The 21,144-nt window shown below is 39.9% G+C and overlaps 1 protein-coding gene across 2 annotated transcripts in view; it reads right to left on the minus strand.

Annotated features, from left to right (window-relative positions):
• The window catches only part of PRKN (parkin RBR E3 ubiquitin protein ligase), a 1,360,952-nt gene that overhangs the window by 586,074 nt on the left and 753,734 nt on the right, over positions 1-21,144 (minus strand). For both annotated transcript variants that reach the window (XM_058736213.1, XM_058736212.1), the window contains exon 6: positions 19,710-19,825. In XM_058736213.1, the coding sequence (XP_058592196.1) occupies positions 19,710-19,825 (116 nt within the window). The remainder of the gene's footprint in view (positions 1-19,709; positions 19,826-21,144) is intronic.

Genomic DNA, 21,144 nt, shown 5'->3' on the forward strand with positions numbered 1-21,144 from the left:
GATAATACATGCCTCTAAATCATTAAACCCTTGGATTAACCGTCTATACACATTTCTGTATTTGAGAGAGAGAAACAACCAGGAAAAGCCTTCACCAAAAGAGGCGTTCTGAAAGAGAGGAGTTTTAAGTGAAATGCGAAAGCGATGTGGAATGAGGATTAGTTACCGTTAGCAAAGGGGTCAGTGCTGGAAATAATCAAGGATTGCAGCTTGCTGAGGACAGAAAGTCAATTTGTCTTGCTTGGAATAAAGTGTCTTTGTCAGAACAAGGAATCGAAGTCAGTCTGTGGACATAAGAACACCAAATACCAATTCCCCACCTACCTGGTAGGCATTCTGCTTTTCTAACTGTAGTTTAAGAACAAAGTGAAGCATAATTCCCTTTATCATTGGGAATTCTCACCGATACATACAGAAAACAAAACAGGAACACATGGTCCTATGCTCCTATTTGTATGTAACACAAGCTATTATTACCTCTCCTGGGACAACCCTCCACAAGCCTCAGTGAAGACAGCATCCCAACTTGGAGTCAATTTAGTGAAGAGAGAGATGAATTCGATTTACAAAATTTGGGGAACATTACTAATTTCATCTTGCATTCCAGCAAGCCAAAGGCAAGAAGAGAAATTCATGAAGGCTGAGCTCTCTCTGGGTTGTACCATTGCTCACCACACCTTCCTATTTCCATGTCTTCCCATCAGAAGAGCCCATGTCACTCATAGACAGTGACACACGGCCTGTGCAGGAGAAGGGTCGCAAGTAGGATGTGGACTCTCATCAGAGGCATTTATCTGTAAGAAGCGATCTTGTCTAGCACGCGAACTGCATGGTGTCCATCTGTGCCAGGACTGGGATGAGGTCTATGAGACGCATGAAGCCAACAGGCCAATAGTAGGTGGCATCAATGGAAATCATAGCGACTTGTAGGTCCACTGTACGTGAAACATGTATAGAAAATAGAAGCTGGACACCATAGAGAGTACATAAATGCAGTCAGAAGGCTTTTTATCATGTACTGGTTACAAATCTGTAAATATTAATGTGATTGTTGGTACCAGTAATTTATTTTGTAATAAACCCTGCCAACAGGGATAAGATAAAAGAGGGAGTACATATTATGTACATAAAATTCTAGTGCCAATGCCAATGTGTGTATGTACCATTAAGCGATTCTTGGACACTAGCTGGGTGTCCAACAATTCAGCTCCATTCTGACACTATCTATCAGGAGATAGCACCAAATTCCACAGTTTAAGAACTCAGTCTTACAAAAACATGTCCCCCAAATCCTAAGTCCAGGCCTGTCACCTGGACATCTGACCTACCTCCTAAAGATCAGAGATTACGACCCACAACCTATAGACTGGAGGTTCCAATGATCTCCTCCTTGGGTTTGGTTACTATGCTATAGTGGCTCACAGAACTCAGAGAAACATTTTACTTATTGGATTACCAGTCTATGATGAAAAGATATAACTCAGAAAGAGTCAGATGGAAAAGATGCATAGGGCAAGGTGAGAGGAAAGGGATGCAGAACTTTTGTGGCCTCTGAGTGTGCCACTCTCCCCAAATCTCCACGTGTTCACCAACCCAGAAGCATTCGGAACCCAATCCTTTTTGGTATTTATGGAGGCTTCATTACAAGGCATGAATGATCAAGTCACTGGCCACTGGGGACTGACCTCCATCTCCCCCCTCCCACCTTCCTTCCCTGGAGGTCAGATGTAGGGCTGAAATTTCCAACCCTCACATCTCATGGCTGGCTCCTCAGATAACCAGCCCCCATCTCTGGGTGAGGGTCCCAAAGTAACCTCATCAACAGAGAAAAGACACCATCTTTTTGCTGTCATCTCTTAGGAAATTCCAAGGGTTTTAGAACTCTGAACAAAGACCAAATAGGTATTTCTCATTATAGATCACGGTATTACAGTAAAGAATTTCTATTTCTCCAGAAAGTTTATGATGAATATGCAAGTTGTGTGGGTGTCAGCCCACATTTTCCATCTACCAGAGGGACTTTTAAAATATCACTCACCAGACAAAGACCAGAGACATAAACCTGCTGCAGCATAGCACAGCCTACTACAAACTCCGTGCTTATTTTAAGAATGCTGTGCTCAAAGAATGTGATTTTACACAGGCAGCTCAGAAAGTACATTTGCATATTACTCAGTGAAGTGTGGCTTTTCATTTAGATCAAATGACTATTCTAGATTAATTTGCTCAGTTTTGATTCCAACTTTTCTTGTGTATGTACAAGAAGGTAAGTGATGGCTGTTAGTGTTAGCTTGCTTAGTGGAACGTCATGACAAGTGAAATTGAATGGTCTTCTATCAGTGTCCCATTGTATGATAAAAATGGAAATCTGTTAATTCCAATAACTGTCTAATTTTTCTTTTCATGTAATTCACTGACTCAAAGTAAAGCTTCCGGAAATGTACTCTTAATGGTGAAATACCTGACATTATTGTGAGTTCTACTATAATTCAGTTTAAAAGTTCAATATTGAGTATATTCTTTGTTTTTAAAGTGACAACATGAATATATATTTTGGTGGAATATAACATTATGGCTGTAAACAACAGCCTTACTAAATTTAGGAACGTGTGGAACATGCTTGAAGTAATTGTGGTATGCATGTTACTCATAGTTGTGTCAAACAAGCTGCAATATTCCACCCATCAAAGCAGAGCTGTGGTTGCCAAAATTTACAAATATTTTTACATAGAGTAACTGAACAATAAAGTTGTGACAAAACCGATGTTGGATAAAAAAAAATCTCTCTTCTAGTGGCAGGGTGCACTGTCTGTCTTCGCTGCCCGTCATCATACTTTTAGGAAAGTTTCAGCCTTAAAAAAACCACTTTGTAAATTGTCTACGAAGGGTGCTAAACTAGGCCAAAATACACAACCACTGGCATGATGATCGTTTTGAACTGAAAGCAACTTGGAAGAAGGAGATATAAGAAAAGCTCTTCACCATCCCCCTATTTGCCTAAAAGCAAGACATAAATGCATGAGGGATCCCCTCCTCTGCCAACCACCACCATCGGGAAGGACAGAAGTTAATCACTGGACCCTTATCAGCCCACAGACAGCACAGAAGAATCTATACGACAAGTTCCAGGAACGAGCTGTTATCTTCCATTAGTTCCCCATATATTTACCTTCCAACAATTTGCTGCTATAGAATTTCAAATTCCCTTTCCTTTGCCTTGTGTCTACAAATTTATTGGGTTTTCTTTGTTGTTGCTGCTGTTGTTGTTTTGAAGATGCTAGATGAGCCCAAGGTCTACCTACCCCTTTAGTTACTCATCTTTGGATATCCCCATGAATATGTGTGACGCACCTTTTTTTTAACGAGAGAAGGGGAAAGTAACATTTATTGTACGCTAAATATGAGCCAAGTACCCTCCACACACACATTATTTCATTACATACTCATAACAACTGCAAATTAGGTATTACTGAATATAATTAAATATAAGGTGATAACCCCCCAATGATTATCTATCAGAAAAGATGGGGGGTACTTACACATGAAGTTCTACCAAGTTCCTGATAACGTGCAGATAACACGTCCTCCACAAAACATTGTCACTTTGATGCCAGCTCCACCAGTGCCACTTTCAAATACTTAGAAAGGTTATATACTAGAATTAATTTTTAAAAGACACAAATTCACTTAACATACACTTAATAATTATGTACAACTTCAAATATTAGATATTGTCAACGAACTCTGAATGAGTGTATTTTGTCTTTTAATTTACATCCAAACTAGTTAGCATATAGTGCAACAATGATTTCTGGACTAGATTCCTTAGTGCCCCTTACTCATTTAGCCCATCCCCCCTCCCACACCCCCTCCAGTAACCCTGTTTGTTCTCCGTATTTATGAGTCTCTTCTGTTTGTCTCCCTCCCTGTTTTTATATTATTTTTGTTTCCTCCCTATGTTCATCTGTTTTCTCTCTTAAAGTCCTCGTATGAGTGAAGTCATATGAGTTTTGTCTTTCTCTGACTAATTCCACTTAGCATAAGTTCCATCCACGCAGTTGCAAATGGCAAGATTTCATTCTTTTTGATATACTCCATTGTATATATATACACCACATCTTCTTTATCCATTCATCCATCAATGGACATCTGGGCTCTTTCTATACTTTGGCTCTTGTCGATAGTGCTGCTATAAACATGGGGGTGCATGTGTCCCTTCGAAACAGCACACCTGTATCCCTTGGATAAATGCCTAGTAGTGCCATTGCTGGGTCGTAGGGTAGTTCTATTTTCAGTTTTTTGAGGAACCTCCATTCTGTTTTCCAGAGTGGCTGCACCAGTTTGCATCCCCACCAGCAGTGCAAAAGAGATTCTTTTTCTCCGCACATGTGATGCACATGTTAACCAGCTTCTGTTTTTCCCTTATTATTCTGTCTTGTGTCAGCACCCCAGCTGGAGAAGCTAGAGGGTAGAGGGAAAATATTTTTTTTCCTCTTCTACACTAATATTAACCACTTTACAAGAGTCTTCTAAATTTGTTTGCATTTTGTTTAAAATCAGTTTGCAATCTTTAATCCTAGCATTTCATTAAATGGAGTGCCCCAAATTTTCCACCTTTTGAAGTTTGAAGTAAATATAAATCTTTAAAAAAACGTCTGTGAGAAGACATTTAAATTAATCTGTATAAAAGTAAAGGAGAAATGAAATACGAGGTTTCCATTCTGGAATCTATAATTGATCTCTTGGGATATTTCAATTTGTGGGAAGAATCTTCTCATACAACTCCTATTTTTAATCAGATAAATTTATATTTCTATCATAAAGAAGTAAAACTGAGAAAAACTTCTGACTTTGCTGCATCTAAATGTGGTGGGTGGGGCTTTCAAAGTATGTGTAAATAAAAATAACTAAATCGACAAGTTCTGTTTTATAAAAATATTTGTCAAAGAGAGGTTCTCTGAGTGAAGCAAAACACAATATTTGGGATAATATCCTGCCAGTAATATTCATTCATTTTTTAAAAAAATATTAGAATTAAGAACCATCTCTATCAAAATCTCTGAGATTACTACTAGTAGAGGGAGATTTTCTCAAAAACATTATGATTTACAGAGAAATATCATTTGGAGTTGTTAACAATTTCAAATGCTTTAGTTGTACGACAACTTTGAAGATTGCAGGAAACTGTATTTCTAAATTTTTAAAAAAGAAAATAACACAAAAATACATTTTGAACTAAATACTGAATACACTGTGTCAGAGACAGATAGTATAGCTAATAAACATATTAAAGTGTATAAATAAGTGCCAATAATAAATACTCTGTATGTTGATATAATCCATATAAAGAGGTTCAAATTTTTTGCTTTAGTATATAATATATATATTTATATATTTTCATATTTAAATATTATATATATTTATATATTTTGCTTTACTATACATAAAATTTATAATACTTAAAATTATGCATATTGGGGTGCCTGGGTGGCTCACAGTTAAGCATCTGACTTCAGCTCAGGTCACGATCTCATGGTTTGTGGGTTCAAGTCCCGCATCGGGCTCTTTGCTTACAGCTCAGAGCCTGGAACCTGCTTCAGAGTCTCTGTCTCCCTCTCTCTTTGTCCCTCCCCCATCATGCTCTCTTTCTCTCTTTCAAAAATAAACATAAAAAATAAAAAATATATTATATGTTATTTATATACACATACAATATTTAGAATGAATCTTATTTAAAAAAAAATTTTTTTTAACGTTTATTTATTTTTGAGACAGAGAGAGACAGAGCATGAACGGGGGAGGGTCAGAGAGAGGGAGACACAGAATCTGAAACAGGCTCCAGGCTCTGAGCTGTCAGCACAGAGCCCGACGCGGGGCTCGAACTCACGGACCGCGAGATCATGACCTGAGCCGAAGTCGGCCACCCAACCGACCAAGCCACCCAGGCGCCCCCGAATCTTATTTTTTAAAACCATTTTTGAGTAAAATATTTTTACAGGTTTAGCAACAGACTAAAACTTATCTACCATCCAGTAAAATACTGTTTAAGATACTATATAATTTCAATTATTTTTAATGCCCTTTCTCACTCTCACACATATTCTGTTGCTGCCCCTTGCCACACATGTCCCTTGCTATGTCCAGCAAATATTAAGACTGTCTCCCTCCTCAGAGTTCCTGCTCTGACCAATTAACTTTTACCCAGTCCAGGGAAGAGCCAATAAAATATTCTAAGAATAATAATGAATGCAGGAGTCAGGGAAGGTATTGGCCATCATCATAAAGGCACAACTAATGGAGGAAAAAGGGAAGAAAGAAAAATCATAGAGACAAAGAAAGGGAAGAAATTAGATGCTGGAGTTCAGTGCCCAGCTTTTCCCCTCAACATGATGTTCATAGCTACATATAGTTTAATTCATTCTTTTCATCACTGTATGGTATTTTATGTTCACACCACAAGCTGTCGTTGATGGACAGTTGGTTTATTTTAAGCTCTCAGCTATCATAAATGATGCTGCTATGAATGTTCCTTGCATGTGTTTCTGATGAACATATGCATGTATTTATGAGTGGCCTACACCTACAGGTAGAATTACTGGGTCATATGATACATATACATTCATCTTCAGGAGGTACTGTCAGTCGGTCTTCTAGAATGGCTACATCAGCTTTCATGTCCATAGTAGCATATGGGAGATGCAGCTCTTCATGTCCTTACCAAAACATGGGGGGTGGGGGGTCATCAGTCTCTTAGATTTTAGATACAGTAAAACCTTGGATTGCGAGTAACTTGTTCTGTGAGTGTTCTGCAAGACGAACAAACATTTCTGATAAATTTTAACTTGATGAATGAGCAATATTTTGTGATACGAGTAGTACGTAACACCGAACATCATATGATCACGACTGAGCCAATGTTCTTGAAATTTGCCTTGATATACAAGTGCTTTGGATTACAAGCATATTTCTGGAACAAATTGTGCTCACAAACCAAGGTTTTACTGTATTCTGTTGGGAATATGTTAGTAACACATGGTCACTTTAATTTGCATTTCCTGCTTTCAAATGTTTACTAATCTTTGGATAATCTCATTTTGTGTCTATTATTTTGCCCATTTTTCTATCGTGTTGTCTTTCTTATTGATGTGTAGAAGTCCTTTACGCATTGAGTCCTTGATCACTTATATGTGTTGCAAAATCGCCCACTCTGCGGCTTGTCAGGTCACTCCCTTAATGTGTTTTAAGTTCCAAATTTCAATGTAGATAAATTTATCAATATTTCCTCTTATAATTGATTTTTTTCATCCTGTATAATAAATCTTCCTCTACATTAGAGTCATAAAGTGATTGCACTATTTTATATTCTAGAAGCCTTATTGTTTCAATGTTTATATTTAGATATCCAATTCTACTCGATATTAATTGTTATGTATGGTGTGAGATAAGAAGTCAAGGTTCACTTTTATTTTTTTATTTTTTTAATGTTTATTTACTTTTGAAGGAGAGAGAGACACACAGTGTGAGTGGGGGAGGGGCAGAGAGAGAGGGAGACACAGAATCAGAAGCAGGCTCCAGGCTCTGAGCCGCCAGTACAGAGCCTGACGCGAGGCTTGAACCCACAAACCGCGATATCATGACCTGAGCCGAAGTCAGATGCTCAACCGACTGAGCCACCCAGGCACCCTGAGGTTCACTTTTAAACCTGAACACTGAACCACTTCACCCAGCACTATTTATTTAACAAACTGTCTCTTCCCCCAGCTGTAATGCCAATTTTTAAAGATTTTTTTTAAGTTTATTTCTTTATTTTGGGAGACAGGGAGAAGGAGAGAGCACATGCAAGTAGGGGAGGGACGGAGAGAAAGAATCCCAAGCAGACTGCCCTATCAGCACAGAGCCCAATGTGGGGCTCGAACCCACAAACCAGGAGATCATGACCTGAGTTGAAGTCAAGACTTAGACACTTAACTGACTGAACCACCCAGGTACCACTGTAATGCCACTTGATTACAATCAAGTGACCATATCTAGACAGAAGTCTGAATATAGGTACATAGCCTAATAAAATAATTTTATAGCTGGAAAAATGTAACTTTCCTAAGACAGACTAAAAACAGGCAAAAGACTTCCTCAGGTAGGAATACACAAGCAACAGCAATCGGATGATGAAATGGAGCACATACTGTCAAGGGGAACAATGATTAAGACTGGCTGGGAGGGGCACCTGGACGGCTCAGTTGGTTAAGTGCCCGACTTTAGCTAGGGTCATGATCTCATGGTCTGGGAGTTTGAGCCCGACACGGGGCTCAGAGCCTGGAGTCTGCTTCAGATGCTTGTCTCCCTCTCCCTCTCTGTCTCTAAAAAATAAACAAACATTAAAAAAGTTGTTTTTAAGAAACAGCCTGGCTGAGAAGTACCAGAACCTGTCACCCAGTGCGTGTTCTTCCCTGGCCATCTCTCCTTGAGGACCTCGTGAGATCTTCTCACTCCATGCCTAGTGAGGCGGGCACCACTGCCTCCTCAGCCCCCCATCACTGCTGCCCCTGGAGCCTCCCCAGATGTTTGTCCCAGGGAGCTGCTCTACACGGACTAGCTCACTAGCCCTCGGGCCCTGAACATAGCCTCTCCTGTTAAGCATCAGGGACCCACACGATGCCTTCTCTGGACGGAAGTAACTACTCTCATAGAAGCCCCAGACTAGAGTTATCCCCCAGGCCCCTCATTTGCCTGCTCATTAGGTGATGCCATTAATCCCAAATAAACCAACAGCCACCATTCTACAGCCACTCCTTCAACATTAAACTTCTATTTGAAATCACCCCTCCTCAGCCCATCCCTATCTTCTAGCTACAGTCTCGCTTCCCACAATTAATGATTTTTTTTTGAGGCAATGCACATATTCCTGAGGCCACACAGCATGGAAGCTAAGGGTAGGGGTTTTGTTGTATTATTGTGGAACAAATATTGAGACACCTCTCTCTCCATTTCAAGCGCATTGTGACCTTTGGCAAGTAAGATAACCTCTCTGTATGTTATTTTTCTCATTTGTAAATGGGTATAACATTCATCTCTGAGAGGCCAAGTGAAGACCAAACATCTAACAAATGTCAACCGAATAGCAATAGAAACTGTTACCCACCGTTGAGCCTCGTGGAATATATATTTATGTCAGATTGTCCTGGCATACAAATGCGTCTGGCTGGAGCGTATATGAAAATAGGCCTACACAGTCAGAAAACACCACAAAGTACGCTTTCACTTGGCTTGGGAGGAGGAATCAGATAATGGAGACTGACAGTGGCATAGCGGGCCTCAGAGTTTGGCTTTGGAATTAAGGTCTGGTCACTTCTAGGGTAAGCTGTAGGCAGGAGTCACAGCAGCCATGTCAGCAGCCAGCTGACTAAGAGTAAAAAATAAAATAAAATAAAATAAAATAAAATAAAATAAAATAAAATAAAATAAAATAAAATAGGGAGTCGGCAAATTAATGTGTACCCTGCTGAAATTCACACAGATCACTCTATTATTTTTAATACTCTCTGGGCCAAGTTGAAAGAATCACTGGAAAGACTTGGCTTAAGAAGACAAGTTTGGGTCCCCGTTTCATAGGAATGACACCCCGAGAAAGCACTCAGGTACTATTACCTTCTGCCCTGCCTGAACCAGCCCTTTCCCACCCCTCTGCTCACTGCCAGCCTATACAGCGGTCATCCGTTCTCTCTTCATCCCATCAAAAACACACTTTATCTCAGCTTGAAGCACCTACAACAGTTACTTGAGACGTAGATGAGCTCGCTAAATATCTCTTGAGCAAACAGATCGAGTTTCAAGTTCTAACGATAGAGGAAATGCTCAAGATGGCACACACCTGCAGGAAATTGCTTTGCCCGTGAGAGCACTGTGGGAGGATACCGGTACCCGGGCGCGTGCTTCCTCCCGTTAACGTGTGCACGTGATGGTGGAAGGGCTATCACACGAGAACACTAAGTAGGCCTGAGTGTTGTGGAAATCTATACCTTGAGCTAGAAACCCTTGAGATTTCTTTTCTGGCGCGCTGCACATAAGGAGTCGGGGCCATGCTTTCCTTGGTGTAGAATTTTCCAAGTTAACAAGAAACCGAATACAACGCATCCTAACCCTTACTTCAATAAATAACTTGGTTTGCACTCCGGGTTACTGAGACGGTTGCTTGTTTGGTTGTAAATAACTCTATAAGCTGTGGAAGCAACAAAGTGCAAATCTGCAAATACTTAATTCTACACGTCATGGGAAAAATAGCTATATAAATGACATTTACAGAGGGAAAGGTACGTCCTAGCAGTTAGAAATTTGCTAAGGGTATGAGTCAGCACAAATATTTGCAATGGAAATAACGTCTTCCCCTCACCAAATTTATAACCGTTGCTAATTACAAGGATAAAATTGCAATTAAGAACAAATGAACAAGCCATTTATACTACTTTTTCTAAGTAAAATATTACTATTTAAAATCTATGTGATCCCTTATTTCCAATGAAGATGGACCTTAAAAATAATGTGTGGCTATCAACAAAGTTCTAGCAAAGCCACTTGGATGCTTTAGGGATCTAGCTGCTTCTTAACATTCACTATCCCAAAATGAACTGCTTAAAATCCAGACAGTTACAACATGCGAAGTTGACCTTAACGAATACAAAATTGGTCCAAGAGGATTTGCAATATTGTCCTACGAGTGCCAGCAGGAGCTGCTGTGTACCCACAGCGACAGTTAAATGAAAAGGTGAGGCATATGAATTTCATACACAAGCCATCTGTAACATCTCCAAGAAACCCCGCTGATGCAGCCACTTGGATCTGAAATCTACAGGGTTCGCTGCAGGAGAAATGAAGGTCACTGACTGACATTAAAACTGACATGGCTCACATTTCAGAGTATCAATGTTGCTAAAATATTTCTTCTGTTTTCCTAAGTAACTGACCCCCAACAACATACCTGTGAAATCTACATCTGAAGGTTGGACTTCAAAACTTGATTTTTTCCCTTACTCCTAAGAGCACCATAAAAACTCTCCATTGATTTCTGATTAATTTATTTCATTCTGTTTTGGAAAATTCCATTAAATTCAGAAAGTTTTTTTTTTCCCTTTTCTTTATTGGTTTGCTTGTTTACTTATCTATTTTTTCAATTCCAGTATAATCACTGTAGTGTTATATTCATTTCAGGGGTACAACACAGTGACTCACCACTTCTATACATTACTCAGTGCTCATCAGGATACGTACACTCTTTTTTTTTTAAATTTTTTTTTTTTCCAACGTTTTTTATTTATTTTTGGGACAGAGAGACAGAGCATGAACGGGGGAGGGGCAGAGAGAGAGGGAGACACAGAATCGGAAACAGGCTCCAGGCTCCGAGCCATCGGCCCAGAGCCCGACGCGGGGCTCGAACTCACAGACCGCGAGATCGTGACCTGGCTGAAGTCGGACGCTTAACCGACTGCGCCACCCAGGTGCCCCCAGGATACGTACACTCTTACAGAAGGGTTTTTTTGTAAAAGAGAGGTGTTCCATATAAAAGGAACTCGTTCTCTGTTCCTCTGCATGAAACCATATTTACTGGAATTCAAGTCAGTAAATGTTTATCGAAATCGCATTGATCTCTTTGATGGTGTAGCATCAGCAGGTTTGTGCAACAAGGCTGGGACCTTGTCCTTGGGGCAGCGGGCAACTTAGCTGGGCAGGTGGGCTTTTGTACAGTGCTCAGTGTTTCAACTCCTGTCTGTGTGTCAGCTGTCTTTGTATCTCACTTTACTGCTCATCTCCTTTTCATATGCAAAGCCACCTTCCACCCTCAGTGGATAGCCTTTCCTTTTGCTCTACAGAGAAAACTGAGATCTGCCGGGGGTAAGGCGTGACTGGAGAGACAGTACCAACCACATGGACCTTGGGTGTAGGCTGATGCAACCAGTTCCTTGAGGTAGGACCAGATGTAATGTTTAAAATGTCCTAGTCTCGGGACGCCTGGGTGGCTCAGTCGGTTAAGCATCCGACTTCGGCTCAAGTCATGATCTCACGGTTCCCAAGTTCAAGCCCCACGTTAGGCTCTGTGTGGACAGCTCAGAGCCCGGAGCCTGCTTCGGATTCTGTGTCTCCCTCTCTCTCTGCCCCTCTCCCACGTGTGTTCTCTCTCTTGTTCTCTCTCTCTCTCTCAAAAAATAAGTAAACACTAAAAAAATCATTAAAATGTCCTAGCCTCAATTTCTTCAAATATAAGACAGTCAAATAATTTGAAATTAATGTAGGGAAAGAATTATAGGAAATTAAGCACTGCCTATGAATTTCAAAGAGGCAATGCAATGTTCTATATGGGAGACTTCACCCACAGGATGAATTCTCCTTTCTGGGAGGGTCTGTAACAGCTCTCTCTCAAGATTGGATCTGACCGACATGTGCCACACTCTTTCAGGAAAGAATCACTCACAGTATAAGCAGAGTGAACTAACTCCCATGGGGTCTAGGGCACAGTGTGAAGTAGACTGCTTCCAGCTAGAAGACGTATCTTTGAAGTTCCCTGTTTCATCTTAAAAAGGTGTAAGATATTCCATTCTACTCCATTACATATTCCTGTTTATTAAGATACAAGCGTGGTATTCTGATTTACCTTTCTCTGTAATGTTGTGTAAAACAGATACTCCGAGATATGTCCCTACTTATACGAAAACTATCTTTTGTTCCTGGCTTGTTACATTACCTAGGAGTATACAAACTATTTCTCTAATAAAAGAAATATATAGATTTGTATGCACAAAGAAGGTCTCTAGTGCTATCACTCTCACACAGACACACACACACACACACACACACACACACACACACACCCATCATTTTTCCATTGTTAGAACTAAAGCCATGTACTGAAAAAGGCCATGTTAAAGATTTCAGTTAAATTATGTGTCACTGTATCTGGGGTCTCTGAAGATGCTCTTTGGAGCCGATGACTGTATAAAACCATCAGCTCCCGTCTAATGCCAAAAATGACTAGAAAGGGTTAGGTTGATAAAATATGACCATTGAGCACTATCTCAAGTCTAGACAGAAAAATGACTTGTATATTAATTCTAAATCACAAAATAAATGCCAAATATAACTAAGATTAAAATGTGAATCAAGAGGAGAAGCCTAAGATATAACAAATGTATTCAAAGGGAAAGTAAAACTAAGATCCTATCTTTTTTAAATCTTTCTGTTAAATGAATGAACAAATGCATACCAAAATACTGACAAATGATAGTTAAATCACTATCTCCCTGGATACCAAGGGCAAGTATAAATGGACTTTGAGATAAATCTCTACCAATCTCCAAAAGCAAGTAAATTTTTTAAGTCTGCAATCCCAGGGCAGCACTATTTCGACAGGCTGAACGAGTTTTAAGACAAATCTGAAAGCAAGAAAATGATAAAAAAAAATTTATATCAAACAACAATGACATCAGAAACATAAGTCTTTGCTGGAAGAGTTAAGGATAATTACAGGGTAGGACCAGTTTTTAGATTTAATGTCCTACTAGGAGCTGAATTTTAAAACATGTTTCTGGAGAGTTGGATCTTGGCTGTGTAAAACCTGGTTATTTTTTAGTTTGTATTGAGCTTTGTAAACTTAAGAACGGCAGAAAGAGGAAAAAAGTGCAGGAGTTCACTAGGCAACCTTAGAAGCAGAAAAGTGGGGATGATTTCTCTCTTTTTGCTCAATCACACCATGCTAATAAGCTTTCTATTTTGTAAGTTTCAAACTTTGCATTTTGAATTTTAAGAATAATACTACTGCAAAGTGAAATTCAGCAAGCAGAAATAACTCTTTTCCCCAGGGTGGGCACCCAGCGTCAGGGTGAGTTCCAAGAACCACATCCTGGCCAGAAATACACTACAAGTCTCACTCTGGTTCTTCCCTGTCATCTTCATATGACAGAGTATCATTATTCCCGAGCTGAACTGAGGTGTGCAGGAACGTTCTGAACCTCTCTGATGTCATTTCTATTGGAAAGAGATAATATAGTCACTCTGCCTTCAAGTGCTGTACTTTCTGTTCTCAGCTCAAGTTTTTGCTTTTTATTCAGTCCACTACTTTTTGTTCACATGTAAGACTATCAACTGATAACCTTGAGTGGATACTGATCAACTCACTCCTGTAAGGACGTAGAGAGGACCACAAGGCTGGATGGCAGATGGGAACCTGCTGGTGCACATCAAATCTCAGGGTGTTCTGGCTCTCAAATAGTCCACTTTCTTTTCTTTAAGGGAGAGGAAAAGATTTTACATGCAATGTAAACTCAAAGTGATGGGGTTTGGGGGTGATTGTCAGGGGGTTTGCAGCTGATGGTCAAGAAAGAATTCTTGAAGATGTCTTTGGTGCAAAAAGGTGATTTTATTAAAGCACAGGGACAGGGCCCGTGAGCAGGAAGAGCTGCACTAGGGTCCTGACGGGTAACTCATTACACACCCTCATGTTGGGAGGGAGTCAGGGATCGAGTAAGTCTCTAAGGTATTTTGGAAGCAAAGTTTCCAGGACCTTGAGGGGCTAGCTGCTGTTAGGAAAACATTATTTATCACTGTTTAGTAAAACCTCAGTCATGAGACCCTTCAGATGTATACTGGGGGGCCATAAGCTTGGAGTATGATTGCTAGCATATGCCTTGGAGGAGTTGACATAAAGGAAGTTTCCAAAGGAATTTTTATATGTTAAGGTAGACTTACAGGATCTTGGGAGTCAGGATAATGTTAAGCTAAGATTCCCTTTTGCCCCAGCCAAGTGTCATCTTCAAGGCAGCTGAGCTCCTAGAGGGAGGTCACTCTGCCTGTTTCAAGGACTTGTCTACGGGCTGTAGGCAGTAAAGGAAATTTAACGTTTCATTTGCCTTAGCTTCCCACATCACCATGGCAAGCAGTTAAACCTCTTTCCTTTGCTCTCGGGTAGCCAGGAGAGTCCGAGGAATATCACACAGATCCCACCTGGTGGCAGAGAGGTGCTGTTAGCCTGTCCTCTGCCCTCAGCTTGCCCCCCACTCCCTTATCAAAAGGACACAAACTGTGTACCTGAATGAAATTTTCAGCCTAACATCTGGAAAGGAAGAACACCGCTATCTTATATATATTTTGTACATATTATAACCACATATGTGGGCTCTGGAAGGGAGTGTCACTGAAAACTCATCTTTTATTTCTGCATCTGTCAGCAGGCAGGGCCACAAATGAGTGTTTTCTCAAGTGGTACGATCGATTTATAAGCTGTGAAAAAGCACTGCTCCTACCTTTCGCAAGCTTTTAAAACCAGTCAGAGCCCTATAGATTACCTATTCCAATTCTTGGATTTTGTAAGCAACCTGAAGGCCCAAGAGATTATGTTATTTTTCTAAGGTCAAAAAGTTAGCTTAGTGGCACTGGAGACCCTTGAATGTAAGTTATTATACACCTGTTGAGAAGTATTGTTAAGAAGGTAGACGAAAGTGATGTCAATCTCTTTTTACACAAAAGTACATGTTTGTACAGCACAACAATAAATAAAATTTTTACCTTGCTACTAATTCTCTACAAACTCTTTCAAAGGACAGAAACAGAATGAATACTTCCTAACACATGCCATGAGCCAGAATTACTTTAAAGCTACAACCAGACAAAGACAATATAAGAAAACTACAGACCATCTCTCTCCTGAGCAAAGATGCAAATATCCCCAGCAAAATATTCATGAATCAAATATAAAAAAGCATAAAAAATATATGCCATAGTCAAGTGGGACTGAACTCAGGTATGCAAACTGATTCAACATTCAAAAATAAATTCATGTAATCCAACACAAACTAAAACAGGTTAAACAACAGACTAAAAGAGATAAACCATATAATATCGGTAGATACAGAAAAAGTATTTGACAAAGTCCAACTCCCATTCATGATAAACACTGTCTGAAAACTAGGAATGGAAGGTAACTACCTTGTGAAGGTAAATGGATAGGGAAGGAAGACATGAAACCGTGTGTGTTCACAGATGACATAATAATCTATGTAGAAAACCTGAAAGAACCCACAAAATAATTCCTGAAATAATAAGCAGTTATAGCAAGGTTGCAGGATACCAGCCTGATATGCAAAAGTCAATCACTTTCCCATATACCAGCAACGAATAAGTGGAATTTGAAATTAACCCTCTGTTTTTAATCTATTATGTAGTTAATTATGCCTAATTTGACTAATGATGTATGATTAAGGCACACGCAAAAATAAAAGAAACGTAAAATATAAATAGATACCCCAAATTTTTATTTTCAGTTCTGTAATTAAATAACTTATTTCCAGGAAGATGTGATATTTCAAAACCAAAACCAAGGAAATATATTTAAATGTAAATTCACAGGTCAGGAAATGTCATATTAATAAAGGACACACTGATATTATGTATTGAGTGAGAAAGTAATTGCAGAGGCCAGTTTTTTTTTTTTTTTTAGATTTTTTTCAAAAAATTTCACATTGGGAAAGTTTTGCACTTTTGTCTCACAATAGAAAATGCAAAAAAAAAAAAAAATGCAAACAAGGGAGAAATGCTCGAACTTGCTAATAACAATTTTTAAAAAATATTGGGGCTTCTGGGTGAATCAATCAGTTGAGCATCTGACTCTTGACTATGGCCCAGGGTTATGGGATCCAGCCCCACACCAGGCTCCGTGCCCATGGGTGCGCGTGCGCACACGTGCACTCTCTCTCGCCCTCTGCCCCTCCCCCACTCACGTGTGTGCATGCGCTCTTTCTCAAAAATTTTTTTTTACTTAAAAAATTTTTAAATTAAAAAAATATTAATGACAAAATTAATGTTCTTTAGCAAATGGGCAAAAACTAAAAGTATGAACATTTAATAGCGTTGAAGATGCAGCAGGAAGCCGTCTTGAAGACAGGCAACCATAGTCTACAAGGGAAATAAACTTGGCAATATGCATCAGACACCTTAAACATGTCCATGAACATTGACCTTTTGTTACCACTCCTACGATACTATTTTTAGATTCAAAACATTCAGTCAATGATTTCTGGCAAAGGATATAAATTTAAATGTTAGTTTAATATATATTTTGAAAATTTTTTTTTAGAGACAGAGAGGGACAGAACATGAGAGGGGAAGGAGAGAGGACACACACAGAATCTGAAGCAGGCTCCAGGCTCTGAGCTGTCAATGCAGAGCCCAGTGAGGGGCTCGAACCAATGAGCTGTGAGATCATGACCTGAGCTAAAGTCCAGACGCTTAAGCAACTGAGCCACCCAGGCACCACTTAACCTCATATTTTTAATTAGAAATAATTCAGATCACCAGTAATAGAGAAATGGTGAAATATCAGCTACCTATTTAAAAAAAAACAAAACAAAACAAAAAACAAAAAACAACAAAACCAAACTTGTTTCCATGGGATATTTCATAGCAGGGACAATTTATCATGATGCAATGTAAATGGAAAAAAGCCAGATACAAAACTATATATACAATGATTACATATAGCACGTATGCACACACACACACCGTTGTATGTATGTATGTGTATATATATATATATATATATATATATACATATATATATGTATATATATATATATATATATGCAAATATTTAGACTCAAGTATTTAAGATACTGGAAAGAATTAAACCCAAATCTTGCTAACCATGAGGGTAAACAACTAACATTTTTAGTTTTTTTTGTGTTTGTTTTTGTGAGTGAATCACTTCTAAATTAAAAAATAAAGCATCAGCAGGAAAAAAAACCATAACCATCAGCAACATACAACATAAGGTACTCGTGTGTCCTCATGTAGGCTTTTATGACATCCCTATGCATGGAGCTTTCAGTATAAGAGGAGGGGGCCTCTTTCTTTATTTTACATACAGGGCATCCCCCTGCTGCCTTATACAAGAAAGGACCTCACCTAGTCAAGTGGTTGGTTATACACACACACACACACTTCAGTCTAACTGAAAACAGTAGCTTCTATTTATAAGATCACCCGAAAATAATACTAGGAAAGATTTTATTGCCACAGACGGTATTATTTTTCAGCAGTTCTGTCCCTGCGCATCTGGGAAGTGGCTTGCTTCCCTGAATGGATGTTGGGAGTTGCTAATACAAAGCCGACAGCTCAGCGGCAGGCAAGCACAGAGAGCTATGCCCACAGTAAGGGAACACGATCAACACCACACAGCCTAATGCCATCTTTAACAGCTTTAATGGAAGGTTTTTAAATACTGGCTGGTGGCCGCATTCTGACTTAGAGAGAAACCATTTCTCCTTTGAAAAACGGAGACGTGATGTTAATTAATTGCCTGGTGCTTTCAGAGCAGTTGAGGACTCCCAGCCCCTTTCCTGAAAGACCAGAAGAATCAGCTGTTCTTGCATGTTGAAAACGTTAGCCATGTGCAATCATTCACCTTACCGAGGGATGTTGAAAAGCTGCATTTTAGGCAATATTGTGGAATTCTCTCTCACAGCAGAAACTAAAAATTGCAGCAGCAAAAAAAAAAAAAGTCTCATTTTTCTCCCTTTTCTGGAAACAAGTGTGTCCAACTGAGGCTGCTAAGGATTTTAGGATTCTATTAGTCAACCTGTTTTGTTTACATTTATTAAAGGACAGAAGTATTATGTTAGAAGTATTAATAACCACTAATCACGAAATCCCAGAGTTTAAGGTAACTCTAAAAGGCCACCTAACACAGTCCCCAAAGCCAAAGAGGCAACCCTGAAATGCCGAGGGCATATATCTGTCTTTGCTTAAAAGTCTGCAATAAGCAGGATTCTTTGACTTTATTCATTAATGCGTTTTGGCATTTCCCAGAAAGTTCTCGGTATCAGGGCTAAGACCTCGCTCTTGCAATTTGAGCTTCTAGCCGACTGCAGAGAATATGTACTAAAGCTAATTTCTTTTACTCTGTTCATTTGAATAACATAAAGTAAGAGATTTTACTCTCAGACATCAACTCTGTAGATTAAATAGGTGCAGGGTTTTCCACTCGGTCCTTGCCTCCCAAGCTATAATTCAAATCTAGTCATTATCCTTGTTTTCCCAACGAAGCATCTCCACATGTTCTTTCTTCCATTGTATTCACTGAGATTTCCCCAACTAGCTACATGCTTTTATTTGGGGCGTATGGATACATGTGAAGCCCCGACATACCTACAGGCAAGTTACGTGGAAGAACTGAAGTGTACGAAAGAGACCTTTTTAAGATAAAATGTTGGGGCGCCTGGCTGGCTCACTCAGAAGAGCATGCGACTCCTGATCTCGGGGTTGTGAGCTCGAGTCCCACATTGGCTGTAGAGACTGCTTCAAACAAAATGTTATGGATCATGTATTCCAGGAATAAATGGCGCTCATAAATTGTCATGGCATTCCTAACACTAGCTTCATGTTTTACTTCCGTTTAGAACTCACTGATATCAACACACGTGTTTATTTTTTAAGATTACACTACTTTTAGACATAAGTCATCTCTTTTCTATCTTGGGATCCTATTCGACCAGTGACCACACGAAGGATTTGGCATTTTGAACAGTCTGAGAGTGAAATATACCCACACTGGGCAAACGGTGTCGAAGCAAAGCAGACACTCCTCAAGAAGGAGAAACCACTGAGGAGGTTTATGTGAGAAGCCACCATGGGAAAGCAGCATGTGGAGGGTGACAGCGTCTTGTGATCCTTACCTGATGTCAGTACATGTTATGCAGGTGATGCCTCGACTGTTTGTTGTGATCAGGTTCAAAGCCACTGATGTTTCCTTGTCAGCGGTTGGGTGTGCTCCACATTTAAAGAAAAAATCCTGGAAGGATGAGAAGTATGTCAGAAATCACAGACATGGAACTCAGCTGGCCGTTTCCCCCTCTTGGGAAACATTTTCACATTAAACAAACTCTTCGGGCAAGAGAGGAAATCTATTATGAGGTATGAGTTAAAAATAAGTCCACATCAAATCTTTGGAAGGAAACTAAATGCCCTTGTGCCACTACTCAACAATCCCCTTTTTAGGAGGGTCGAAGTGTCTGTGTTTGACTTCCTTTCCCCTGTTAGCCGTGGAGCTGGGGAAATGCTCGGTGACCCTGGTTTAGCAACGCCCTTCCATGATAAGTGAGTCTAATAGAAGAACACAGTGTGAATGCAGGAGGAAGCCTGAAATGGTATCTCACAAATCAAGAAAAGGAGACGCCGAGCCAAGCAATGATTTGCCCAAAGTCCAACAATCAGAGGTGAAGGCAGGAAGTAACCAGGTTTCCTAAGGGGAAACCCAGTGAGTTTTCTCCAGCACCACAACGCAGTTGGTCAGTCAGCAGCAAAGATGTGGTCCAGAGTAAGGAATCTAGGGAACGGTACTCTACATAAGACTGTGCATACACGCAGACTTACAGATTAGCGGAGTGTGACCCTCCCCAGACGCTCCCTGAACCTTTCTCTGCCGCCGAACAGGGTCCCAGAATTCCCTGGGAGACTCCAGCCCCATGCCCCACACTAAGCAGAGGGAATGTTCCACACCTGTACTTCTCTTCTTAAATTGGCTTCTCCAGCCTTGTCTTGCACACACTCCCTTAAGTTAGCTTTTCACATAGGTCACATTCTTTTGTTTGCTTATATTCTCCCTTCTCAACCCAAATCTTCTTTTTCTTTTTCTTCATTTCTTCCTCTTGTTATGTCTCTATTTGTTCACACGCCCCTTTACCCTTCATACGCTGGGGTGTTGAGCACAGTAACCACTCTGCCTCTTGCCTAACAGTCTTTGCACTCCCATGATAATCACATCCATGAACTTCAGTTTTCTGCTACGGCCAAAATTCAATACAGGTGCATCTCTGGACAACAGAAGGACACTTGTCCACCTCATATTCCCCGCTTCCCCCAACTCCATTTGAGGATAACTACTTGGAATCTGGGAAGTATCTCCCTTTAAACACTAGACTTTGCCTTTGGTTAAAGCTCCACATATTAAGTGCTTTTGGCTTCGTGGGACTTTGGGGGTGTTTGTTGTACTTCTCACTCTGCATTATAGCCTAAGAGCACCCACGGACACCACGCAGATGAATATATGTGGCTGTGTTCTAATACAACTTTATTTACAAAAACATTTAGAAAATGGGATTTTGTCCACAG

Source organism: Neofelis nebulosa, chromosome 6, assembly GCF_028018385.1.
Source record: "Neofelis nebulosa isolate mNeoNeb1 chromosome 6, mNeoNeb1.pri, whole genome shotgun sequence".
NCBI lineage: Eukaryota > Metazoa > Chordata > Mammalia > Carnivora > Felidae > Neofelis > Neofelis nebulosa.